Consider the following 24,636-nt stretch of genomic DNA (forward strand, 5'->3'; position numbering starts at 1 on the left):
GGAGCCAAGTGCTCAATGAACTTTCTTACATACAGATATGTGGTGAATTATCTTTTGTATACCCTTTGTACATTTAATAGTCTATACGTAGCACTAATATTCCAGTTATGGAATGACCGGTATTTTCCAAAATTAATTTAATGTTCTGGATCCCTTGTTTGAAACGTCCCCGTCATCTATTACGTTAAATTTCCGGCTTCCTACTCATTAAGATGACTGTCATTACTCAAACAGGCCCAAATCCTTTACAACTTTTTTTTCTCTGACCACTCATTAGAAAATGATCATGGCCTCGGATTTTCTCTTAGACCATACCTCATGATTTCGAATTTATCCGCACTGAATTTCATATTGTTTTCAATTGCACCGATTACAAATGTCATTTAAATTCCCTTTAAGTTTGTCTTGTGTATATAACAAAGTTAATGGTGTACACATCTTCGCTATTGCTCTGGAGTGCTCGATACCTTTATCAATGTCCCCATTTATAAGTGAGAACTGCATAGGATCGGTAATGCATTGTTTGTTATTTGTTAGAAAACTGTGCATCCATGCTTCTATTTTCCTGATTCCACTGTCCTTAATTTTGTGGATCAACATGCATAGCTAGACATGGGTCCCTCGGCATTTCAGATTTTCTGAATCCGAGAAGATTTGCTTGCTAGAAAGCTTGCGAATATTTTTTTTCATGTCACCAGTCATTAATGCTTATATTCTGTTGCATATCATTAAATGTTGAATTCAGTGTGGTAGTTGAAATAATTTTATATAGCTAGCATTGCTAATTTATCTCAGTTTTGTAATAATGAACGTTAGTCCTCATGTTTGTGATTCATTCTCTGTGTGAGGTCACTCTCACTTTCTTTCCCATTCACGCTTGCTGTCGCTCGCACACACTCACACACACACTCACACACTCACTCACTTATCCACGCAGAGCAAAGACACTGAAACCTTTTCATTAATAGGGTTTGTTGCTGTCGTAGTTGCCGGTGTAAAGATCCATGAACTATCTCTATGTCCGCGATTTTGTCAGTCGTGACGAGTGATTCCTACATGATGTACATTTTTTCTTCTCTGTGTGACGACAATTGTTCAAGTAAATCCTTGCGGATTGCCGTTGCCGTTTCCCTTATCTACTCTCATATCTATCAGAGATGGTTGGTAGTTCAAGCCAAGTCCATGTGGATCGCTAGTGACGTCTCCCTCTCCTATTTTCTTCTATATCTTTTTGAAAGCAGAACACAAAACAAAACAAAAAAAAAGACGATTATAAGGTAAAAAACGATAATTAAAAACTGCAAATTTATATAAATAACCGGCTAGTGGTACTTACTCTTCTCTGTTGCCTTTCTTTTTCTCTTACTATCTGGCCCTTATGTGTATAATCTGGTTTACCGACGATAACCGACACGGCACCGTAGGATGACCTTAGGATGCTGTGGGAAGGACGTCACCGAAAGAATGCCAGAAACCTGCGGACCAGGATGTTCGTCAGAGCAGGTATTAAGCTGCCCCATGATGTAGTGGAAGGGCGCCGCCTGCCGGGACGCCCGTAGATCCACAAAGGACCAGGAACTCGTCAGCACAGGTACCAGTCACACCAGGATGTTATGGATGGGCGCCGCCTGCCTGGACGCCCGCAGATCCCGTCAAACTCCAGGAACTCGTCAGTGCAGGTATCAGCCGCCCTGAGATGCCGAAGAGGACGCCCCTGCCCAGATGCCCGTAGATCCAGACAAAGATTACGAGAACGTGAGGATGAGCATGCAACCGAGAAGGACCTGGACGAGATCTGCGAGGACGTGTGGACGAGGTTGCCGCCGAGTTAGACCTGGACAAGGACTATAAGGAAGTCTAGACGAATCCAAAGTCAAGGAGGACCTGTGCGATACCTTCTAGGACGTGTGGATGTCGAGGATGGGTGGATTATACCAAGGACCACGAAGAAGAGGAGGACAGGGACGAGCAGCCACGAAGATGCCTCGAGGGAGAGGCGTGAGTAGGTGGCCGAGCAACATGGAAGGTCATTAACAGATGAAGCCGGTGACCTCACCTCGTTCCCCCCTGCAGCTGGTCCTACATTTCCCCCCCAGCTGCTTCCTACACTTCTTGCAGCTGGGATGCTCATTATCTATGCTGAGGATGACCCAGCTTACCCAGTACGTGCTCAGCGATCGACGTGTTAAGGTCAGTCCAGCCTTCGCACTCAGCTGGGTTACACACACACATACACACACACACACATACACGCACACACACACACACACACACACACACACACACACACACACATACATACATACATACACACACACACACACACACACACACACACACACACACACACACACACATGCACACACGCACACACACACAGCACACACGCACCACACACACACACACACACACACACACACACACACACACACACACACACACACACACACACACACACACACACACACACACACATACACACACACACACACACACACACACACACACACTGTAACAATGGCCAATGAGCGGTGGAGTGCAGACAAGTTGCGTCTGCCACGATGCGGAAATCTTGGACAGCATCAAAGGTGAAACAGACTTCTCGTTCTCTTTAGCTCTTTTAATTGTACAGAAAGAATGGTACAACTGACTTACAGAAGTTCGGTCCGGTTAGCGTGCTGTAGGCTGTCTGCCTGTCGCTCGCAGGCGACCCTCTTTTAAATAGACTGAACTAGGAAACTCTCAAGGGTTGCGATGTACTCGGAAGTGTGGAGGAGAGCATTTGATCGTGTATACAGGGCGGCGTCGCGAGGCGGAAGGCCTGCGGATGTCGCGTCCGTTGTCATGTCTAGCAAAGGTTTGGTATGTAGAGGCTAGTGTCACTGTATCAAATATATATTTATAAGTTAATAACGTTATGTGTATGACAATGGTAGAGTAAGGAAAGGAGTCTGCTACAAGTGGTCTCAGAGGAGTCCTCTAGGGTTATGGGAAGTTATGGGCCTCCCTGCGAGAGATTTGGTGTGAGTTGAAATGGGCCGCATGTGAAATGTGTGTGAAATGGGTCTTACACACACACAGACACACGGACACACACACACACACACACACACACACACACACACACACACACACACACATACTAGACACACACCACACACACACATGCCACACACATATACATATACCACACACACACACACACACACACACACACACACACACACACACACACACACACACACACACACACACACACACACACACGCGCGCGCGTGCGCGCACACATATACACCACACACGCATACACAATATGCTTATATATATACATATATATATATATATATATATATATATATATATATATATATATACATGTATGTATATTATCTATCTATCTATCTATCTATCTATCTATCTATCTATGTATTATTATATATATATATATATATATATATATATATATATATATATATATATATATATATATATATATATATCTATATATATATACAGCATGATACTGAATTGTAGTTTTCATGTGATGATCTTGGAGTGAGTACGTGGTAGGGTCCCCAGTTCCTTTCCACGGAGAGTGCAGGTATTACTTTTTAGGTAATCATTCTCTCTATTTATCCGGGCTTGGGACCAGCTCTGACTTGGGCTGGCTTGCCCACCCAGTGGCTAAATAGGCAATTGAGGTGAAGTTCCTTGCCAAGGAACTTCATCCTATCTAGGTTCGATTTACCTAAAATTATGTAAATCAGTGCAAGTGCACACACCAATCACTGCATGCGAGTGCATGGATGCATCCAGATACGATTTAGTTCCTTGGGCAAGGAACTACACCTCACTTAGTTATGAATTGTAACGGCAGTTCATATTGCCAAGTGGTTGTTTGGTTGAACTTTAACCTGCCTCGTTTTTTTGCAAGCAATTTGGTATTTATCAGCCTTCTGCGTAAGTCCTGCCTAGCTTCGCATTAACTTGGGCCAAGTTTAAATCTGAGGACTGCTGTCTCTGACTCAAACTTGTTGGTAGGGCAGCCCCAATAAAATACATTATGGGAGCCCCCACAACTGACACACGTGCGTGATTGTACAGGGCATTTTGAATGGTCAGGAACAGGGTGGATATATATATATATCATCAATAACGTTATGCTCATGTTTGAGCAGCGTGGACCTCTCCACCATCCTTTGCCATTCAACTCAATCTTGCGCTTTTCTTTCTACTTGTACCATCGACAGCCCGCAAATATCTTTGATATTGTCGCTCAGTCTTGTCTTCGGTTTGCCTCTTCCTCTGTTTCCTATCACCATCCCTATCAGCAAGTCTTTCTCAATACTTTTACTTCTCATCACATGACCAATAAACTTTAGTTTCCTTTTGTTCAAGATGTCCAACAGCCGTCTTTACAATTTACTTTTCTCAGCACTTCATCATTTGTTTTCTTCTCCGTCCATTTAATACGTAGTATTCGTCTGTAACACCACATTTCAAAACTATTGACCTTTTAATTGTTTATCTTCTTCAGCACCCAACACTCAGAACCATATGACACAATTGGGAAAACTAATGAGTTCAATAACCTCAGTTTTGTCCGTAAGGTAATCCTTCGGTCTTTCCAGATGTTATTGAGAGCAACTGTAGCGTTTTTGGCAATGGCAATTTGTCTTTTTATCTCCGGTGAATCATTATATGTATTAGTTAAAACAGCTCCAAGATAAGTGAACTCTTTCACATTTTCTACAACCACACCATTGATTGTAACATGCTCATCATCGTTCACTGTTAGTTATCTTTGAATCTTCATGATCTTAGTTTTCTTGGCATTAAGAAACAAACCAGCCTTTTTGCTTGCTTCTCTAACTTTATCTAACAGTTGTTGTAGTTCAATGATACTGCTGGCAATTAAAACTATGTCATCGGCATATCTTAGATTTGATATTTTATATCCTCCAACATCTACAGTTCCTTCAAAATTCTCTAAAGCATCTCTCATAATTGCTTCAGAATATATATTAAAAAGGTGCGGAGACAGAATGCAACCTTGTCGTACTCCTTGGTTGACTTTGAACCATTCTGTTAACCCATAAGTGGTTCTTACAGTTGCTTGTTGTTATATGTATATATATATATATATATATATATATATATATATATATATATATATATATATATATATATATATATATATATATATATATATATATATATATATATATATATATATATATTTAATATATACACACACACACACACACACACATACAAGTGTATGTGTGTATATATATGTACACACACACACACACACACACACACACACACACACACACACACACACACACACACACACACACACACACACACACACACACACACACATACACATACACATACACATACACACACACACATATATATATATTTTTTAATGGTAGGTTCATGTTCAAGTTTGTAATTACTATTTAATTAGCTCTAGCCTCATGATCTTACGCACATAGGGGCGCATTTCTCTGTAGGGGATTTTTTTTTTTTTTTTTTTTTTTTTTTTTTTGGGGGGGGGTAGCAATATCATATATACAGTTTTTAAGGAGCAATCCAAACAAATCAGAAATACAGAATGAAGACAATATAATGTATTGGTAGGGCTTCAGGCATTATCCCTTAATATCTTAACTGGTTAAAAACTGAATAAAGTAAAGTAAAGTTTGCAAAAACAGTGTACTGAATGTTCAGGTATGCCTTTAATCAATCACAAGGAAGACAAATAAATATCACTGAATACAAATATTTGTGGTTATGTTCCATCAAATTACTAGACTTTGGTGTAGGACTATCATATTGGCTGGCTGGAAAAATCCTGACTGGTGTGAGGTAGCAAGAGAAGGATGCCAGACAATTTCTTAGGAATAATTTGGTCCATGAAACCTACCTGGCTGCTGCTTCAACAGGAAATAATACACATGAAGCAGGAAAACCAGAAAGCTGTTCAGCTGAACCTTATCTCTTCATTACAAAGTACTAATGATAGCATGTACAAATATTATCTTTTCTAGAGGAAAGGAACAAAAATAATAAAGTTTTAACATTTATTAAACTCTACCTTTTTCTTTATAAATTTACCTGTACAATTTGGTAACACATAAACTGCCGTGTGTCTTTCTCTATATACACCAATTGTTTATGAAGGTATCTAATCTTGAAATTATTCTGGAAATTAATTCTGTTTGTTGAAAGGGGTTGCATTCTCCTTATGCAAATCTGGCCTATTCAAGTGATAAAGTATCCTTTCCTCCAAGCGACGTACTGCATCCACAGTCAAAACAAGTGTAGAATGTTTTAGCATACTATACACATTTAACCCTGTAAAATAAGACAGGAAAGATTTCACACATATATTTAAGAAAGTCTTAATTAGATATGAACTGGAAAAATATAATATATATTGCACAGTAATGAGTAAAGCAAACCTAGCTCTATTACATCATATCCTGACTCACCATAAACTGGCATGAGATTCATGTGCTGGATTGTATCTGTGGCAATGGTAATATTCCGGGGCATCAGGTCAGTGCTGAAAATATTCAGAATTGACATCATTGCTATATCCTATTTCTCCATCCTTTTTATTAATGATAGGATCTACAGTAGCAAGCTTTCTTCTTCTTCTTTTGGCATCCTAATAGCATTTGATTGCTGTTGACCTTTCTGTCACATATTAAAAATTTTAGTTATAGTCAGAATGAAATGCTATTTCATGATCTGATTATTAAAGAATATAGGAAAAAAGATTCATTACTTTAATTATACTATCTACAGATTGTTCTGTTATGAGATACAATTCACAATTTTTGAGCAAAATATTTCACTGATATGAGACATAAATAATATACAAATGAAAATTGTTATGAAAAGAAAATGATAGGATCAAACTTTCACAGAATGGTTAATCTCATATTCTTTACTTTCACACACACACAAAATTATATATATATATATATATATATATATATATATATATATATATAGTATATATATAATGTGTGTGTGTGTGAAAGTAAAGAATATGAGATTAACCATTCTGTGAAAGTTTGATCCTATCATTTTCTTTTCATAACAATTTTCATTTGTATATTATTTATGTCTCATATCAGTGAAATATTTTGCTCAAAAATTGTGAATTGTATCTCATAACAGAACAATCTGTAGATAGTATAATTAAAGTAATGAATCTTTTTTTCCTATATTCTTTAATAATCAGATCATGAAATAGCATTTCATTCTGACTATAACTAAAATTTTTAATATGTGACAGAAAGGTCAACAGCAATCAAATGCTATTAGGATGCCAAAAGAAGAAGAAGAAAGCTTGCTACTGTAGATCCTATCATTAATAAAAAGGATGGAGAAATAGGATATAGCAATGATGTCAATTCTGAATATTTTCAGCACTGACCTGATGCCCCGGAATATTACCATTGCCACAGATACAATCCAGCACATGAATCTCATGCCAGTTTATGGTGAGTCAGGATATGATGTAATAGAGCTTGGTTTGCTTTACTCATTACTGTGCAATATATATTATATTTTTCCAGTTCATATCTAATTAAGACTTTCTTAAATATATGTGTGAAATCTTTCCTGTCTTATTTTACAGGGTTAAATGTGTATAGTATGCTAAAACATTCTACACTTGTTTTGACTGTGGATGCAGTACGTCGCTTGGAGGAAAGGATACTTTATCACTTGAATAGGCCAGATTTGCATAAGGAGAATGCAACCCCTTTCAACAAACAGAATTAATTTCCAGAATAATTTCAAGATTAGATACCTTCATAAACAATTGGTGTATATAGAGAAAGACACACGGCAGTTTATGTGTTACCAAATTGTACAGGTAAATTTATAAAGAAAAAGGTAGAGTTTAATAAATGTTAAAACTTTATTATTTTTGTTCCTTTCCTCTAGAAAAGATAATATTTGTACATGCTATCATTAGTACTTTGTAATGAAGAGATAAGGTTCAGCTGAACAGCTTTCTGGTTTTCCTGCTTCATGTGTATTATTTCCTGTTGAAGCAGCAGCCAGGTAGGTTTCATGGACCAAATTATTCCTAAGAAATTGTCTGGCATCCTTCTCTTGCTACCTCACACCAGTCAGGATTTTTCCAGCCAGCCAATATGATAGTCCTACACCAAAGTCTAGTAATTTAATGGAACATAACCACAAATATTTGTATTCAGTGATATTTATTTGTCTTCCTTGTGATTGATTAAAGGCATACCTGAACATTCAGTACACTGTTTTTGCAAACTTTACTTTACTTTATTCAGTTTTTAACCAGTTAAGATATTAAGGGATAATGCCTGAAGCCCTACCAATACATTATATTGTCTTCATTCTGTATTTCTGATTTGTTTGGATTGCTCCTTAAAAACTGTATATATGATATTGCTACCCCCCCCAAAAAAAAAAAAAAAAAAAAAAAAAAAAAAAACCCTCCCCTACAGAAAATGGCCCCTTTTTTGCGAAGTTTTAAATGAGGCAGGGCTAATTAAATAGAAATTTAAAAACTTGAACTGCCCCCACCATTAAAAAAATATATATATTTTGTGTGTGTGTATGGTATGTTATGTTTTGGGTGGGTGTGTGTGTGGGAAATGTGTAGGTATGTGATGTGTATGGTATTTTAAAGGTGTTGTGTGTGTTTGTTTTGTGGTGTGTGTGTGTGTGGTGTGTGTGACGTTTTGTGTGTGGGTGTGTGTGTGTGTGTGTGTGTGTACAATATTACACACTCCCTTTGTAGTGTGTGTGTGTGTGTGGGGTGTGTGTATATATTAAATATATATTTTATATATAAAAAACAAATTATATAATATATATCTAATATATTATATAATTTTATTTTATTTATATATTTTAAAAACCGGGCAACTGTAAGAACCACTTATGGGTTAAACAGAATGGTTAAAATAAACCCAAGGGAGTATTTAAAATAATAATATATATATATTATAAAAATTTTATATATATATATATATATATTAATAAAAATTTATTTAAATTAATATATTTTAAAATTACTTAAAACCCAAACAACTGTAAAAACCCATTTTATGGGTTTTAACAGAAGGGTTTCAAAGAAACCAAAGGGTACGAAAAGGTTGCATTCTGTCTCCGCCCCTTTTTTAATAATTTCAAAGAATTTTGAAGATGTTTTTTAGAAATTTTTAAAGGAACTGTAGATGTTGGGGGATAAAAAATACCCAAATCAAGAATTTGGGCCTGACATATTTTTTAATTCCCCAGCAGTATCTTGAACTACAAAAACTTTAGATAATTTAGAGAAGAAAGAAAAAAGGCGGGTTTTTTTTTAAATTTCCAAAAGAAAATTTAACCTAAAAGTTTAAAAGTTTAAAAACAGGAACGTGATGGCATTTTACAATCAATGGTGTTTGTAAAAAAATTGAAAGATTTCACTTTCTTGGGCTGTTTTAACAAATACATAAAAATGATTCCCCGGGAAAAAAAAAGAAAATTGCCATTCCCAAAAAACGCTACATTTGCTTAAATAACATCGGAAAGCCCGAAGGATTTTTTTAGGGAAAAAACTGAGGATTGAACTCTTTTTTTTTTCCCAATTGGTCAGGGGGTTTCTGGGGTTTTGGGGTGGAAAAATTTAAAAAATTAAAAAGGAAATATTTTTAAAATGTGGTGTTCCAGACGAATACAGTTTTAAATTGGAGGAAAAGAAAAAAAAATGATGAAGTGCTGAAAAAAGAAAAATTGTAAAAAACGGCTTGGGAATCTTTGAACAAAGGAAACTAAAGTTTTTTGGGTCATGTGATGAGAAAAAAATTTATTGAGAAAGATTTCGGGGGTTTGGGGGGGGATGGTGATGGAAACAGAGGAAGGGGAAAACCCAAAGGACAAGACTGGCGAAAATAAAAATTTTTGGGGGGCTGCCCCGTTTGGAACGTAGAAAAAAAACGAAAAGATTGATTTTGAATGGCAAAGGAGGTGGAGAGGCCCACGCTGTTTCAAACAGACCCAAAAACGTTATTATGATATATATATTTCCCCCCTGTTCCTGACCTTTTCCAAAATGCCTGTACAATCAGCACGTTGTCAGTTGGGGGGGCTCCCTAATGTATTTTTTTGGGGGCTCCCCAAACCCCCCAAGTTTGAGTCAGAGACAGAGTCCTCAGTTTTAAAACCCGGGCCCCAAATTTAATGCAAAGCTAGGAAGGACTTACGCAAAAGGGCTGAAAATACCAAATTGCTTGAAAAAAAAACGGGGGTTTTAAAGTTAAACCAAAAAACCCCCATTTGGGGCAATTTATAAAACTCCCCGAAAATTTCTAATAATTGAGGTGTGGGTTCCTTCCCCAAGGGAACTAAATGTATCTGGATGCATCCATGCATCCCATGAAAGTGTTTGGGTGTGTGCACGCACTTTTTACAAATTTTTAAGGTAAATCAAACCCTTAGATAGGATGAATTTCCCTTTGGAAAGGGAATTTCACCCCCAATTGCCTTTTTCCCCACTGGGTGGGAAACCCCCCAATTCAGAGTTGGTCCCAACCCCGGAAAAAAGAGAATGTTTCCCAAAAAAGAAAAACTGCACTCTCCTTTTAAAGGGAATGGGGCCCCTCCCCACGTACTCCTCCAAGTTTCATACATGAAACAAAAATTCAGAAACATGCTGTTATTATATAATATTTTAATATATAATATATAAATATATAATATATATATTTTATATAATTTTATATTTTAAGTAGGGAGAATAAATTGTTTAATATTATATATTATATTAATTTTTTTATATAATTTTATATATATTTATATTATTTTTATTTATACAAAAATTTTAAATTGATAAAATAAAAGGGTTTAGAAGTAGAAAATTTTAATTTATACATCATAATTATTATAATATATATATAAAATATTATAGTTTAATATAATTAAATTTATAAAATATATGTAATATAAGCATATTGTGTATGCGGTGGGGTGATAGTGGGGCCGCACGCGCGCGCGGGGTGTGTGTGTTTTGGGGTGTGTGGTGTGTGTGTGGGTTGGGGTGTGTGGTGTGTGTGTTTTGTGTGTGTGTGTGTGTGTGGGGGGTGTGTGTGTGTGTGTGGTATGTTATGTGGGGTGGAAATATGGGGGTGTGGTGGGGTGTCTAGTATGTGTGGTGTGTGTGTGGTGTGTGGTGTGTGTGTGTGGTGTGTTTCCTTTGTGTCTGTTGTGTGTAAGACCCTTTCACACACATTTCACATGCGGCCCATTAACTCACCCCCAAATCTCTCGCAGGGAGGCCATAAAATTTCCCCTAACCCTGGGAAATCCCTGGGACCACTTGTGCAACCCTTTTCCTTTTCTACCCTTTTAAAACAAAATAACCCTTATTAAAAATTTTAAAAATATTTTAAAAATTTCCCTAGCCTTACATACCAAAAAATTTGCTTTGAATGACAACGGACGGGGACATCCGCAGGCCTTTCCCTCGCCGGGCGCCGCCCGTATACACGATCAATGCCCCTCCCCACACTTCCGAGTAAATCGCCCCAAAAAAAAACCCCTTTAAGTTTTCCCAGTTCAGTCTATTTTTTAAAAAGGGGCGCCCGGCGAAAAGGGAGACAGCCTACAGCCGCTAACCCGGGCCGAACTTTGTAAGTCAGTTGTACCATTCTTTCCGGGACAATTTAAAAAAGCTAAGGGGAACGGAAATCTGTTTCACCTTTTATTCTGTCCCAAGGTTTCCGCATCGGGCAAAAACCCCTTTTCTGCACTCCCCGTCATTGGCCTTGTTTCGTGGGGTGTGGTGTGTGTGTGTGTGTGTGTGTTAGTGTGTTTTTGTTTTTTTTGGGGGTTTTTTGTATTTTGTGTGGTGTGTGTGTGTTTTTGTGGGGTGTGTGTGTGTGTGTGTGGTTTTGTGTGGTGGGGTGTGTGTGGGTGTGCTTTGGGGCGTTTTGTGTGTGTGTGTGTGTGGGGTTTGGTGTGTGGGGGTGTGGTGTGTGGTGTGTGTTTTGTGGGGTTTTGGTCGTGCGGTTTTGGGTGTGTGTGTTTGGGGGTTTTGCAAAGTGTGTGTGGTGTGTGTGTGTGTGTGTGTGGGTTGTGTGGTGGTTTTTGTATGTATGTTTTGTGTGTGGTGTTGTGTGGGGGTGGGGGTTTTGTGTGGGGGTGTGGTGTGTGTGGTTGGGTGTGTGTTTTGGTGTGTATGTAGTTGGGAGTGTGTGGGTGTGGTGTGTGTTTTGTGTGTGTGTGTGTGTGGTAAAAGTGTGTGTGTTTTGTATGTGTTTTGTGTAAACCCCCCCGAGGGGGAAGGCTGGGGTGAACCTTTCCACGTCGAAACGTGAGCACTTTCTGGGTAAGGGGGTCATCCTAAACTTTGGGTAAGAGCTCCAGCTGCGAATGTAGGAACCAAAACTGGGGGGGAAAAAGTAGGACCCGCTGCAGGGGGGAAAAGAGGTTTAGGGCACCCGGTTCATGTTAATGACCTTCCATGTTGCTCGGGCCCCCTACTCACGCCTCTCCCCCCGAGGATCTTCGTGGTGCCCCCCTTCCCTCTTCTTCGGGTCCCTTTTAAATCCAAACCCCCCTCGACATCCCAAAGTCCCCAGAAGGTATCGCACAGGGCCTCCCTTTACTTTGGATTTGTCAGACTTCCCATAGGCCTTTTTCCCCGGTTTTCCCCGGGGGCAACCCCGTCCACACGGCCTCGGGAGACTCGTCCAGGTCCTTTCCCCGGGTTTCATGCTTTCCTCACGTTCTCGGAATCTTTTTCTGGGTCTACGGGCATCTGGGCAGGGGGGTCCCTTGGGATCTCAGGGGGGCTGATTTCCGCACTGACGGGGTTTCCCGGAGGTTTTTACGGGATCTGCGGGGTTCCCGGGGAGGGGGCGCCCCTCCATAAAATCCCGGTGTGACTGGTACCGTGCTGACGAGTTTTCCCGGTCCTTTGGATTACGGGGGTCCCCCAGGGGGCGCCCTTTCCAAATAATCATGGGGGAGCTTTTTCATGCTCTGACGACCATTGGGGCCGCAAAGGTTTTGGGATTCTTTCGGGGACGTCCTTTCCCCAGCTCCTAAGGGGCATCCTCCGGGGCGTGTCGGGTTTACGTCGGGAAACCCGAAATTTACCATAAGGGGAAAATAGTAAGAGAAAAAAAAGGCAACAAGAAGAGTAAAATAAACCCCGCCCGGTTTTTTTATATAAATTTGCAGGGTTTTAAATTTTCGTTTTTTTTCCTTTTTAACGTCTTTTTTTTTTTTTTTGTTTTTTGTTTTGCTTTTTAAAAAAAAATAGAAAAAATCGGAAGGGGACGTCCTGGGGTCCCCCATGGGCTTGGGTTTTAAATACCAACCATCTCTGAAGATTGAGATAGATAAGGGAAAAGGCAACGAATCCCCAAGGATTTTACTTTAACAATTTTTGTCAAAACAAGAAAAAAAAATGTACATATGTAGGAATCACTCGTTTACACTGCAAAAAACGGGACATAGAGATAGTTCCAAAGGACTTTCACCGGAAAATTTCGACGCAACAAACCCTATTAATGAAAAAGGGTTTTAGTTTTCCCTTTTCTCTGGGATAAGTGGTTTGGGGTTTGAGTGTGTGGTGAGGGGGTGCCCGGGGACCCGCAAGCCCTGAATGGGAAAAAAAGGAGAGGAAACCTCAACGAGAATGAAACACAAAAAATGAGGGCTAACGGTTTTTATTTCAAAAAAAAAATAAAATTTGCAATGCTACTAAAAAATTATTTCAATACCCACTGAATTAAAAAATTTTTGAATGCAAAAAGAATAAACATTTTTGACTGGGGACATAAAAAAAAATTTGCAAGCTTTTTTTAGCAAACAAATCTTCTCGGGTTCCGAAAAATCTGAAAAGCCGAGGTAGCCAGCTAGCTAGAGGGTTTATCCACAAAATTAAGGGCAGGGAATCAGGAAAAAAGAAGCAGGGGGCCCCAGTTTTTTAAAAAAATAACAAAAAAATGCTTCCGATCCTAAAGGGATTTCACTTTTAAAAGGGGACATTGATAAAGGTACGAGCATCCAAGCAAAAGCGAAGATGTGTAACCTTTTTTTGTATATCACAGACAAAATTAAAGGGGAAATTTAAAAGACATTTGTAACGGTGCAATTTAAAACAAATGAATTCCGTGCGGTTTAAAATTTGAAATCATGAGGTATGGTTAAAAAGAAAAACCCAGGCCCTGATCATTTTTTAATGATGGTCGGGGAAAAAAAATTGTAAAGGGTTTGGGCCCCGTTTTAGAATGACAGTAAACTTAAGGTAGGAAAACCCGGGAAAATTTAAAAGTAATGTGACGGGGAAGGGTTTTAAACAAGGGGTCCAGAACATTAAAAATTTTAAATTTTGGGGGAAAACCGGTCTTCCCTAACGGGGAAAATTAGTGCTCGTATAGACTATTAAAAGTCAAAGGGGGTTTCAAAAAATAATTACCAATATCTTTATTAAGAATTTGTTTTTATTGAGACTTGGGTCCGAATAAGAGGGTTGAAGAGAAAATTAAAAATAAAAAACTCCCTAACAAACGTGATTACAAACAGGTTTGGTTAGATAAATCAGAAAACAAAAGACCAAAAGTTTTGATACTGCAACCCAAAAAAATTAACACTTAAGACATTACATGTGGAATATTTAAAAAAAAAGTTGAATGAGCGGTTTAAAAAAAAAAAAAAAAAAAAAAAAAAAAAATAATATATATTTTAAAAATAATATATATATATATTATATAAAATATATATATGAATAATTTTATAAATAATTTTATTCTAAAACTAAATATATAACTATATAAAATATATTATATATATATTTAAAATATAAAAAATATTAAAATATATATTATATATTATAAAAAAGAAGTAAAAAATAAATGGTACATATTTAATAATTACAGTATTTGTTTATCAAAAGTAATAAGTTTTTTCTCGCAGCAAAACCATTCGTTTTAAGGAATTTTCCGGTTTACCCCGGATTTACCCTTAAGCCCCTGATTTTTTTGAGTGGTTAAATTCTCTTTTGGACAACCCTAACAAAAAAGGGGAAAGATCGATTCTAATTCATTTCTACTGTTCCCCCTCAAGGTCAGTGGTCCCACAGGATTTGGGTTTTTGACCCTGAACCCCCACGGTACTCTCGCTGAATTGCTGGGGAACCCAAATTAAAAAAATCCCCGGTAAAAATCCCCCTTGTTTTTACGTTAATGAGTTTATACTTCTACCTAATGGGCGCACCAATCCATCAATCCAAAATTGAACACTGAAATCAAAGGGGCTTTCTTCGAGTATCCCAAAGGCCAACACAATTCCCGGAACAGCCGTGCCGAGGTTTGGGCCCATTTTTTAAATTCGGAAAACCCCCATGCACGGGACCTTTGGGGATATTGACCTAATTTTTTTAAACGATCATGCATTAAAAATGAGAGTTTAAAAGTGGGCTGAAACATTTATACCCAAATCCCCGGGCCCAATTGGGTTTTTTCCCCAAAAATTTTAATAAAGAAAAATTTTCTCTATTTTTTTTTTTTTATTAAAGGCTTTCCAAAGGAAATGGACTTTTGTGACCCTTTTTGAAAAACCCGTGGGTTTGGGTCCCCTGAGATTCGTCTCCTGTTTTTTTTACAATTCCCGATGTACCTTTTTGGGTATTTTTTTTTTTTGAAGAAAAAATCTTTGGTACAGATTTAAAACTTACAATTTTTATTGTTCACCAAAAAAGTAATGTTTTTCTCGAAAGCAAAATTGGTTTTTAGGAATTTCCTTGTCTGAAAACCCCGGGTTTTCCCCAAAGAACTTTTTTTTTAAGAAACTTTTATAACGAAAGTAATCCCAGTTACCTCAAATTTTCCCAAACGTTTGGTTTTAATGTATACACTAAAAAGTTGGCTTTATTGGGGTTTTCAGTTGCAAAGGGGACGTGCCCGGGGGTTTTTCGTCTGTAAAAACTAAAACGTTTGTACATTTGAAAATTTTTTGTGGGGGGGGGGGGGGGGGGGCGGGGGTATTTTTTCATTTCCCATCATAAATGTTTTTTTACATTTAAAACCTTAAAAAATTTTGCGTCCGGGGGAAAAACCCCCCCCTTGCTCTGATCACCCCTAGCCACTGATTTCTTCATAAAAGGGTTTGCCTCTTTAACTTCCCTTTTTAAATTTGCCCGGCCCCCTAGGAAATTTTTTTCGTAAATTTTTATTTGCTTCATAAAAATAAAAACATTTAGGGGCCTTTTAAAAAAGTCGCATTAGAAAATTCTGTTTTAAAAACTGGTACCTTTAGCCGGGAAAAAACTGTCCCCAAAATGTTTCAAATTAAAGTCTGTTTAGGGTGTGGAAAGCGTTACCCAAAAAATTTGCCTCTGTTATCAGGGGTTTTTCTATTCGATTTTTTTGATGCGGAAATTTTTGCCAAATTTTTAAAAATCAAAAACCCCTTTTCCCTTGTAAATTCCCCCGAAAATAAAGGGGGAAAAAATCAAAAAAAACCCCCCCCCCATAATCCCCCCCTTTTTGTTTCATGTTTTTCATAATATATATATAATTTTAATTTTAAATTATATATATATATAATATATATATATAATATATATTTTTTAAAATATAGGCCGCCCCGGGGGCCCAGGGGGTTTAAAAATCGGACTCAAGACTGTTTTTTGGAAAACTTGATGTGGTAATTTGATGCAAAGAGGCTGTTCTCAGGGAAACCCTTTAGCCTGGTAGCATATATTATTAAAACTTCTGCTTTGACTAAACAACTGATGTTCTCTTAAATAGCTTAAATAATCATAATAATCTCTGCCCCCTTGCTTGATTAAAAAAACTTTTTTTTAATTAAAATGCGTTTTAAAACCCCAATCATACTCATTATTGCATCCTTTTAAAAACCTGTTTACGCCCTTCTTCGTATTAAAAATTTTTTTATCACCTTTTTTTCATTAAAGGGTTTTCAAGGTTTTTTAAATTGCTTTTAAAATGGTATAAAAATCAATCCTGAGGGTCTTTGCAATTTTAAAAATTTTTTAAATTTTTTTTATGGGGTTTTAAATTTTTTTTTGTTTCAGGGAAACTTTTTTTCATTGACTTGTTTTAGGGTGATATTGCTTGCGTGATTGTGTTTTTATTTTTTTTTTTAAAGCATACCCATTTCCTAGTTTAAAAGTTAATATTGAATTGTGTGTCCAGTTCAAAATCACACCTATTTTACAGGGTTGTTAAAGATTAAAATTACAAGTTAATTTTTTTTTAACCATTTTTTTAAAAAGGATTGTTGAACATTGATTTTTCATTAAAAATCAAGGATTTTTAAAAATTTCGTTTATTTTACGCAAATAATAAAAAAAGACTAGGCATGCATTCAATTTTTTGATTTTCCAAATTTAAACGGGTATCTACGTTTTATCTTTTGATTTAAAATAAAAACAAACCCTTTTACCCAAAAATGATTAAACTTTTGTAAAAAGGTATACTCTCCAAGATTTTTGGAAAAAGTGGTGACATTGGGGGAAAATTCCCTCTTTTCCTTTGCCGGATGGGGCGAATTTGAAAAGAATATGGAAGACCCCGGAAAAATCTGGAATGAATAATTATAAAGCGAAACACAATTTCAAAATGGGGTTTTGGGGCTTGTTTTTCATCATCTGGAAAAGGGCAACCCTTTTCCCCTTTTTTAATGTTTTAAAATTGAAATAAAAGGGAAATTGTAGGAGAGGGGAAAAAAATATTTATGATATTTTTTAAAATCTCTTTCTTTCAGGTTATGGGAAAACTTGCCCCAAAATCTTCCGGGGTGCGTTGGGCGTGTTTGGGCTGGGGGGAGAGCTTTGGGAGTGCATCCTCCGTTTTGAACAAAAATGCACTATTAAATCCTGGGTTTCAGAAAGATAAAGATAGGTTTTAGTTTTCACCATTTTTTTTTTTTAAAGTTTGATTTTTTTTTTTTTTTTTTTTCTTTAAACCTTTTTCCCGGGGGTTTAGTTTTCCCAAATGGCCCGGGGCCTCGCGCCGGGGGCTTATTCGTGCCCTACTGCGCCCATCACGCCAATACCAGCTCCCAGGCCGTTTCTTCGTATACTACAGCCTTGTTTATTTTTTTTCATTTTTTTTCTAAATCCTCTCCCCAAATTTTTCCTTAAATCGGACTGCGGGATTTTTTTTTTTTCTGACTCCTATTGTCATTTTGTCTATGCTAAATAAAAAAAGCGTGTGTGGCATCAGGAGTTGAAATTGTCGTTTGTTGCATTTTTTTTTTTTTTTTTTTTTTTTTTTTTTTTTTTTTTTTTTTTTTTTCATAGTAAAATGAAGTGTTAAAACGACTTAATCCCCTTTTCAGTAAAAAAAAAATATTTTTGCGTGATTGTAAAAAAAAAAACTCTTGGCATTCTATACATCACCAGTCAGAGCTCCCCCCGCAGATTCCCCCCTCCCATGGCATGTACGTACTCCCCCCGGGGAATGCCCCCCCATCCATGGCTGTATACATGCCCCCGGCAGATGTCCCCCTCCCTGCATGTACGAAACCCCCCGCGATAGTCCCCCCCATCCCCATGGCAGTACGACTCCCCCCGGAAATAGTCCCCCATGCATGGCATGTACTAATCCCCCCGGCGATAGTCCCCCATGCCTGGCTTTGGTTTACCGCCAGCTGTCGAAAAGGGTTAATCAACGGGGATATAAAGCACACAAAAACCTTAAATTTTTCTCCGATAAGGGAACCAAAACATGGGCCCTCAAGAATGTAAAAAATTAAGTTTAATGATTTTTTAAATTGTATTTCTGGAAATAAAAAGATAAACAGTTCTTTTTTCTTCTATCTCTAATCTTGTTAAAATATAGTATAATATATAAATATATTATATTATATAATATTTATATTTATTATATTATATTATATATATATATATTATATATATATATTAATATATTATATATATATATATATATCATATTATTTTTTTTTTTTTTTTTTTTTTTTTTTTTTTTTTTTTTTCATATTTTTTGTTGCCATTTTTCAGTATGTTATGTTTTGCCATTCTTAACAAAATTTTCAATCCCGGATGTTGATTATTGTATTTCAGGGAAAAAAAAAGGAAAAAACGTTTTTTTTTTTTTCTATCTCAAAATCTTGTGAATATTGTATATTACATTTATATATTTATATTATAAAATATTATATTACATTTAAAATTTTATAATAATATTAATATATATATATATATATATTATATATATATATATATTTTTTTTTTTTTTTTTTTTTTTTTTTTTTTTTTTTTTTTCATGGTTTTTTGCCATTTATCGTTGTTATGTTTCTGCCTTTTTTTAACAAAAGTTTTCAAATCCCGGATTTGATTGTAAATAAGAAAGACAGAAATGGGGGCCAAATAGTGGAACAAGGGAAACACCAAAAGAAGAAAAGGGAGGAAAAAGGGAATGGCAAAAAAAAAGAACAACTTTTGGGCCAGGGTGATGTTATTCTTTTTTTGTTGTTGCTTTTTATTTTATAAAACCCTGGCAAATCTGTAATCTTATCATTAGGGTTTTAAAATTATTACTGTTCTGATTATCATATTTATTATGTGATCTTTTAGCATTGTTATTTCATCTACACTTTTTTTTTTACAATTTAAAATGTAAATTTTTTTTTTTCATAAATTTTTTGTTGTCCCAAGATTTTCATAAAATAGTATCTTCCTATATAGTCAAAAGGCAAGAAGTAATCTTGAGGGGGTTTTATTTAGAAAGGGAATGGGAAAATTAAGGGTATGAAATATTGACACAACTGAAAAATTTTTTTAAGGGCCCTTACTATTAACCCACTCATGCCAATAATCTCTATTTTTTTCATGGTGACCTCCCAATCCACCCCACACGATATTTTTTTGTAATAAGTATTTTTTGACTTTCTTGCAGAAAACTGAACTTTTAAGCCCCACTCCTGTATCAGAACGCAAAGGTCAGTATATTTTGAGTATTTAACAGGATTTAGGTATGGGATAAGGTAGACAGATTGATAGAGATATATACACACTTATTGTATTTACTTCTAATTCCATCTCTTATTCAAAACTCAAATTGCAAAGTCAGCACACCACAAAAAGGTTCGAATGGTAATGATGCTCCTCAAATGTAGAGAGTGCAGTCATGCCACCACCCCCACCCCCAGGGCACAAGGAGGAAGTGACTCACCACCTGGCTTCAAAGACATTGTAACGCCACCTCCAGGCTTTAAGAGTGTGTTCCTCCTCCCCCTGGCTTCAAAGATACCATAACACCACCACCTGGCTTTAAGGATAGCAGGTCTCCAACCCCCAGGCTACACAGAGTCCTCTTCCAAGGCTGGGAAGAGAGAGAGAGAGGATTACACTGATACTGAGCATGAAGTTAAAATTAAAGGTAGGAATGGAAAATAGTTCCCTGCGAGTTGAGATTGGTTCAGTTTTAGCAATATAAAAGACAAAAGAGGCAGTGACTTTTATATTTCTCATAGCATAAAGGGTTTCTTCCTGGAAGATCAAAGGCAATAAAATTTTTCTCAAAGCATTTTTTCTTATAATGTTTATTTCAGGAACCTATATCATTATTGTACCAAAAATGAAGCATATGATTTGATTGTTTTTGAATTACATATCTTTTTTAAGTGCCATGCTGATTAGTTTTTATTGACCATTGACTCTTAAAAACATATCCACCAATTTAATTAATGAAAGTGAATCTTAAATCCTAATTATTTTTGCCATTTTTTGTGTGATGATAAAATTTTTTGGGACTTCTTTTTTTTTTTTCATATAATTCTCTTTTTCTTTCTTTTTTTCTTTCTTTTTTTTTTTTTTCTTTTTTTTATGACCAAATTAAATCCCTAAAAGATGTCATAAATTTTGTCAACAAATTTTTCTTTTAGAAGTTTATAGTAAAATATATCTCTTTTTGTAACCTTTGCATTATTTGGGTAATATAATTAACTTGGTAATAAAATTGGATTCTGATTATTGCAAGGAAATTTACTTAGAAAGGAAAGGGGACTTCTCGACATCCAGGGTGAATGCCCTTACAGGACTAAATTATAAATATTTCATTCCAGGGGCAGAGCTGCATGGCGTGCGAGTAAAGGGAAGACAAAAGTAAAGACCTTTGCACTTTTTTTTCTTAGCAATTTAGACTTCAGTGTTGGGAAAAGGGGAAAAGTGGTTTCCAATATTGCCAGCTGTGGAGAAGTAAGGACTTTCGGTTGGTAAAGGACTAAAAATGCCGTAGTAAGGGCTTTGGGTACCTGGTATTTAAGACACAAAGTGCAGCAGCAGATGCTTTAATTATGACCGCACTGCAGTTAAGGACGCCCAATGTATGTGTCACATATGATCCTAAAGGCCATACTCATCAGTTCAAGTATTCTACAGGTTTAGAGAGGGATAAGGTTTTTATTGGGGCTTGCCATTCTCACTAACAGAAAAAAAATTTAAAAGGACTTTTCATGTCACATGGTGAGATAAAAGAATACGGCTTGTCACTTACCGCAATGGACATTAAAAAGGACTTTGCTACCTAACGTTTCCAAATGCGAAACGCAGAAAGGTTTCAAAGAAATGGATGCACTAAAATAGAAGGCAGATCATATTGTCATGATAAGTGATCCTTCTAACAAAAAGAAGCCAAATGAAGGAAATCCCAGTACTACTCCGCTGTGAAAAACAGTGAAAAAAGTACGGGATCACGAGGGAAGGTATGTTCAACTTAATGCCCAGATCATTGATGCGTGCCACAATTTCTACAGGTGAACCCACTTCATCAAAACCCAGAACCCCAAATCAACCCAGAGCAATGAGGACTTTCGTAAATGTTTTTAAAGTAAATCAACTTTTCCTGTATTTTTTATTTTAGTTTAATAATTTTGTATACTAACTAACAGAAATTTGCTAGATATGTTTGTAAAATGTATAAGATTAGTTTGACCAGTGAAGGATTAATATAAAAGTAAAAAATTGTGAATACTTGTTTCTGTCCCCAATTAGACAAAGCTTTTATAGGTTTTCTACTACAAACTAAGCCAAATTATACTTCCCATAAAAAAAAAAAAAAAAAAAAAAAAAAACATACAGCTCAAGGACAGATATGTATTCCTAGAATTATATTTTCCATGTGAGTAGTAACCAATCATCATACACCTAAATATAGACAGTATACTTCATCATCTATCTCAAGGCTTTTTACACATAAATGAAGGTTTTCCTGTTTATAGAAGAGTTTTTTTTATGAATTTGAAAGTGAATGAACCCCTTGTTTCATTAAGTTTCACTCTTGGATGAAGGAACAAATACAAAGGGAAATTCCTTAAGGGCCTTGTACCTGAAATTCCTAACATTAAATTAAATATGTATTGTTTCACACTAGAAATTGAATGAAACATTAATTTTGTTCATAAAAAAGTTAAAATATTCACACACACACACACAACACACACACCCCACACACCACACCACACACACACCACCACACACACACACCACACACCCCACACACACCTGTGACTGCTGCGATGGTCCAGTGGTTATAGCACTTGACTCTGGCCCTGGTGGTCCTGAGTTCAATTCCTTGCCGCAGCAGTCGTGAAACTGCCTGCGCTCTGACTGCTGGCTCGAGCCTGATCTCACGCGAAAAAACGACATATCCCCTGAGAGTCGACCGCAGTGTCATAGAGGAGTCCCCGCTGTGGCCTGGTGTTTGCACACCTAGCTGCGTGATAAAAGGGGCATCCATCAGACAAGGGGGGCCCACTGTCAAATAACCCTCGTAGTATATTGAGAGAGGCCTTTGTCCTGCAGTCCCCCCCAATCCCTTGCCCGTTGTTGTCGTGGGGGGCTTAGGAGGCGGAGACGGGGACCCAATGATGGGAACTCCCCACCTTGGGACTCAGCCCTCACTAAACTAATTTTGCATGGTCTTTTTTTTTTTCCTTCCCACTTTTCGTTTCTGTCCCTTCCCCAAAACCCCTTCTGCTATCCACCTCCTAAGGTGTGAAGCCGTGCTGAAAGGATGAAAGGCTGACTTTGTGCCATCCTAAAAGGGCCTGAGGGAGCCAGGGGCACGGTATTCCCCTGATTTAGTTACCTAGCCCTTACCCCTAAAGGGGGACCCTGGGGGCTGGACTGTTCTTATCCCCAACTAATCCAGGCTTACCATGGCCAGTAATGAAAACATATCCCCACTATTAGGGGCAATGAGGCTTGTCCCTTTATCAAATAGCCCCACGATGTAAACCCCCCCGATTCCCTGACCCCAGGCTCTCCTTTGACCACGGCTCCGAACACTGCAAAAACAAACCCCTCATCAATGCCTACTAGTACAGTAGCCAACAATCACCCTTAAGGAACATTTCCACTCTCCCAGCATGCTCAACTTCAACCTCTACCCCCAACCTCCAACATCAACCACCCCATCCTCCCTTATTAATACCCTACAGCCTTATTGCCCACCTCTCCAAAACACTACCTCCCTCAACACTACTTCATCTTCGTCACGCCCCCCCCCTTCTACTACCCCTATCTCTACAAAAATCTTAAATACTTTCTTTAGCGCAGCCAAATGGGACCGTTTTTTTCGTGATCCTTCCCATAGCTCCCTACTCTGACAACACCTTCTCTTCCAACAATGTCCCAAACAAGTAGGTAAAGTCTCTTTCTATGCCGACCCGACCGCTCCGTCTTGTCACAGTAACATCCAAAAACCAGCTTAGCATTAACAAAACTAACTGCCTATATGGTACCCATCCTTGCAGACCCCATCCAACCCTAAATACTTGCACCGGAACGTTTCAATCTCCCCAGCAAACTGCCCAATCTTGAAAAAGATTAGCCCAGATTGTGGAGAGACCTACTTGCCTGTCCTCACAGACTATGATGCAACATCAGTACAATGCTACTCCATTCCCCCAGAGGTCATCGAAAGAAACCACTAACATAGCCAAATTACTTCCGTAGATATGACCTTCCCTTACGTATACATAGGAGGAGAATCCCTCCCTGTTCGTCCATAACAACCTCCCCCACGTCAGTGCCAAAATTGTTGGCGTCTAGGACCCCCCACCCCAACATTGCCGTTCCACAGCCAGATGCCCACTATGTTCCCAACCTGGCCATACCCGATCTAACTGCTCTGCACAATCCGCACTGTGCCAACTGTGGCGGCCCCCATAATGTATTTTATAGGGGCTGTCCCACCTAAAAATTTGAGTCTGAGGTAGAAACTCTCAGATTCAAACTTGGACTCACACTACGTGAAGCCAGACAGGAAGCACGTCGACGTGGTTTCTCTCTTACTCCTTACTCCAGTATATGCTCATTCTACCAAATTCTCCTAAACACACCCCCTAACATCTAACTCCCCTCTTCTACCTCCTACCTTCCCCAGTCAAACTCTTTTGCCATCCTAAACCCAGACACTCCAATCTCCTACAACAGATACTCCATCACCACTACAACCCCAACACCTTCCCCTCTCCCTCCTCGCACTACCCTAACAGACAGAACAAACGTTCCACCCCCTCTTCCCCTACCAAAACAAACACCTCCACCTGCCTTTGCCCCTACGCTTGAGACAT

The 24,636-nt window shown here is 37.5% G+C and overlaps 2 protein-coding genes across 2 annotated transcripts in view; one reads left to right on the forward strand and one right to left on the reverse strand.

Annotated features, from left to right (window-relative positions):
• Positions 1-6,081: 6,081 nt before the first annotated feature.
• The window catches only part of LOC119595125 (39S ribosomal protein L4, mitochondrial-like), a gene marked incomplete in the record, with an annotated part of 26,248 nt that continues 7,693 nt past the window's right edge, over positions 6,082-24,636 (reverse strand). The window contains 2 exon segments of the mRNA XM_037944287.1: positions 6,082-6,369; positions 6,507-6,580. Of these exon segments, the coding sequence (XP_037800215.1) occupies positions 6,224-6,369; positions 6,507-6,580 (220 nt within the window).
• LOC119595126 (39S ribosomal protein L4, mitochondrial-like) lies at positions 7,341-7,954 on the forward strand. Its single transcript, XM_037944288.1, has 2 exons — positions 7,341-7,529; positions 7,667-7,954. Exons 1-2 carry the CDS (start codon positions 7,430-7,432, stop codon positions 7,810-7,812), a joined length of 246 nt encoding a protein of 81 aa, XP_037800216.1. The 5' UTR covers positions 7,341-7,429; the 3' UTR covers positions 7,813-7,954.

Source organism: Penaeus monodon, chromosome 35 (assembly GCF_015228065.2).
Source record: "Penaeus monodon isolate SGIC_2016 chromosome 35, NSTDA_Pmon_1, whole genome shotgun sequence".
Taxonomy (NCBI): domain Eukaryota; kingdom Metazoa; phylum Arthropoda; class Malacostraca; order Decapoda; family Penaeidae; genus Penaeus; species Penaeus monodon.

Excerpts from the sequence above, each read along its gene's own strand:
- LOC119595126 (XM_037944288.1), top strand. The coding sequence starts at position 7,430 with ATGATGTCAATTCTGAATATTTTCAGCACTGACCTGATGCCCCGGAAT. Across the intron at positions 7,530-7,666 it reads GAATCTCATGCCAGTTTATG|GGTTAAATGTGTATAGTATG; the intron begins GTGAGTCAGGAT and ends CTTATTTTACAG.